This window comes from Juglans regia, chromosome 4 (genome assembly GCF_001411555.2).
Source record: "Juglans regia cultivar Chandler chromosome 4, Walnut 2.0, whole genome shotgun sequence".
In the NCBI taxonomy this organism is placed as follows: Eukaryota; Viridiplantae; Streptophyta; class Magnoliopsida; order Fagales; family Juglandaceae; genus Juglans; species Juglans regia.
Window position 1 is genome coordinate 29,033,502 of NC_049904.1, and position 2,127 is coordinate 29,035,628.

Genomic DNA, 2,127 nt, shown 5'->3' on the forward strand with positions numbered 1-2,127 from the left:
ACTTATTTTATTATTCGTTCTTTTACGATACTGAAATCAATAATGCAAAACGAAAACTAAATAATAATTGGTGTCTTATGCCGCACGATGCGCACGCAGTTGACAAACTGGCCTGGGTAGGGAGGGAGGGAGGGAGAGAGAGAGCTGGGCCACACACGTGTCAGAAGATCTCCACTCCTGGTCCCACTCCCCGGAACACGACGGAGCATTCTGGCAACTCCCCCAGGTCGGCGTAGAGAGACTCGTCCTCCTCCCTCATCGTGAATAGCATCGCCACGTCGGAGTCTCCACCACTACTCCTCTCCGCAAAAATGGGGCTCTCCAGCACCGTCGACGTCGTTGTCTCCATGTCACCAAACCACCTGAACTCGTCGCTCGCCATCAGTGACTCGTCGCCTAGATCCGCGAACTTCTCCTCCGGCGCGGCTTCCTGTTCGGGCTTCAACTTGACGGTTTCGGGCTTCTCGGGTTTGGACGAAGCTGAGTGGTGGTTCCTCGAAGCCGGCCAGGGATGGTTGTGCTCACAGGAGTAGGTGACAACTAGCATCGTCGGGTCCAACCGGCTCCTCTCTACTTGTTTTCTCGCCGGGCAGCCCTTTGAGCTGCTGCACCTGTAGTAACCTCTGCCAAACCGAACCATACCATGTTCGATTAATCTCTGGTTCTTCCGCAGCAAACCATAATTGTGTCCATACATATATATGTGTATGTATATATATATATATTTATACACACACACGTACACACACGCACGAACGAAGAAGAAAACATCAGATTCAGTACTGCGGTTACCTGGGATAGGGAGATCCTTTGATGGGTTTCTGACCATACTTCCTCCAAGCCCAAGAATCATAGGGCGGAGTACTACTCTCGCCCTTGAGCCGGGACCCTTCTACCTCCTTGATCGGCACCGACACCACTCGTTTATGTATGTCTCGCCTGCTGCAACAAAATCCGGCCATTACGTTCTCTGTTAGGCTAAAAAATATAAACCTCCCCAAACAAAATATTAGACCCTTTTTTTCCGCCATTTGTTTTGTATGCTTGCGAATTATGCAGTGTGATCAGGAAGAAACGAAGATTTCATCTGGTGCATGTGATGATTCAGATCACGTGAATCACGAAACAGATGATTGGGAATGTCGAATAAGGCTGACCTTTTTCTTGGGGACGAGGCGGAAGTGTTCTTCATGTCGTTAAAGATGGTGGAAGGAGGGGACGCATCACCATTTTCTGGGATGGTGTCAGTATTCTCTTCTAGCTCCTCGGTGGAAGTACTGATCATAAACTGGTTAATGTTGACGAACCGGCCGTCCATATATATATATATCCGAGTTTTAAGATATATAAATAAACTGGATTAATAGCTCTGGCAGCTCTATGTTAATTTTACCGTTTGAGTATTGCTGGTGATAGTTTCAGGACATACACAAAGTTGCTGACGGAGAGAGAGAGCGAGAGATGGCAAGGAAGAGAATAGGCTAGGGAAGGCTGTGAAAGAAAGGGTGCATCTTAAAATTGGGCCGGCATGTTGGCTTTGCATGGTATTAGTTTATTGCAGGTCTCGACGTGCAAACAAATGTGATCTCATATATTTAAGGCTGGTAGGGATTATGAGAAGTAGACGAGATTAGATGAGATGATATTTTTAGATGGATTGAATAAAATAATATTTTTAATATTATTATTGTTTTATAATTTAAAAAATTAAATTATTTTTTATATTATACGTGAAAATTTAAAAAATTTATAATAATAAGATGAGATGATATCGTTTCTCTATTCAAATAAGCCCTAAATCAACACATATGATATTCTTATCGCGATTTGAAAGCAACCAGCTTAATTTAATGGTTTTTGGATAAACCTGATCAGTTTTTAGTCTTCCAAAAACTGTATCAACTTTGATCATGATCTGTTCAAGGAAGTAAAGAATGAAATATATATTCAATAGAATTATGATCTCAAAACACTAACGCATTAATTTTAACTTTCACGTACGACGTCGTCTATATACACATGACACAGTACTACACCATTTGAGAGTACTGTAGTCTGCATGTATTATATATCCATGCATGTGTTAATGGCAGAAGAATAATATTAATAGGCATGGAAAACGCGTGC

The 2,127-nt window shown here is 42.7% G+C and overlaps 1 protein-coding gene across 2 annotated transcripts; it reads right to left on the reverse strand.

Annotated features, from left to right (window-relative positions):
* On the reverse strand, window positions 1-1,550 carry LOC109013195 (probable WRKY transcription factor 65). Of its 2 annotated transcripts, none has more exons than XM_018995190.2 (3): window positions 1,158-1,550; window positions 793-939; window positions 1-623 (listed from the first exon to the last, which is right to left on the reverse strand). In XM_018995190.2, the coding sequence occupies exons 1-3, from the start codon at window positions 1,316-1,318 to the stop codon at window positions 161-163; spliced, it is 771 nt and encodes a 256-aa protein (XP_018850735.1). In that variant the 5' UTR covers window positions 1,319-1,550; the 3' UTR covers window positions 1-160. The 2 variants fall into 2 exon arrangements, with proteins under 2 accessions (XP_018850735.1, XP_018850734.1); XM_018995189.2 differs by having other exon boundaries at window positions 793-942.
* Window positions 1,551-2,127: the final 577 nt, after the last annotated feature.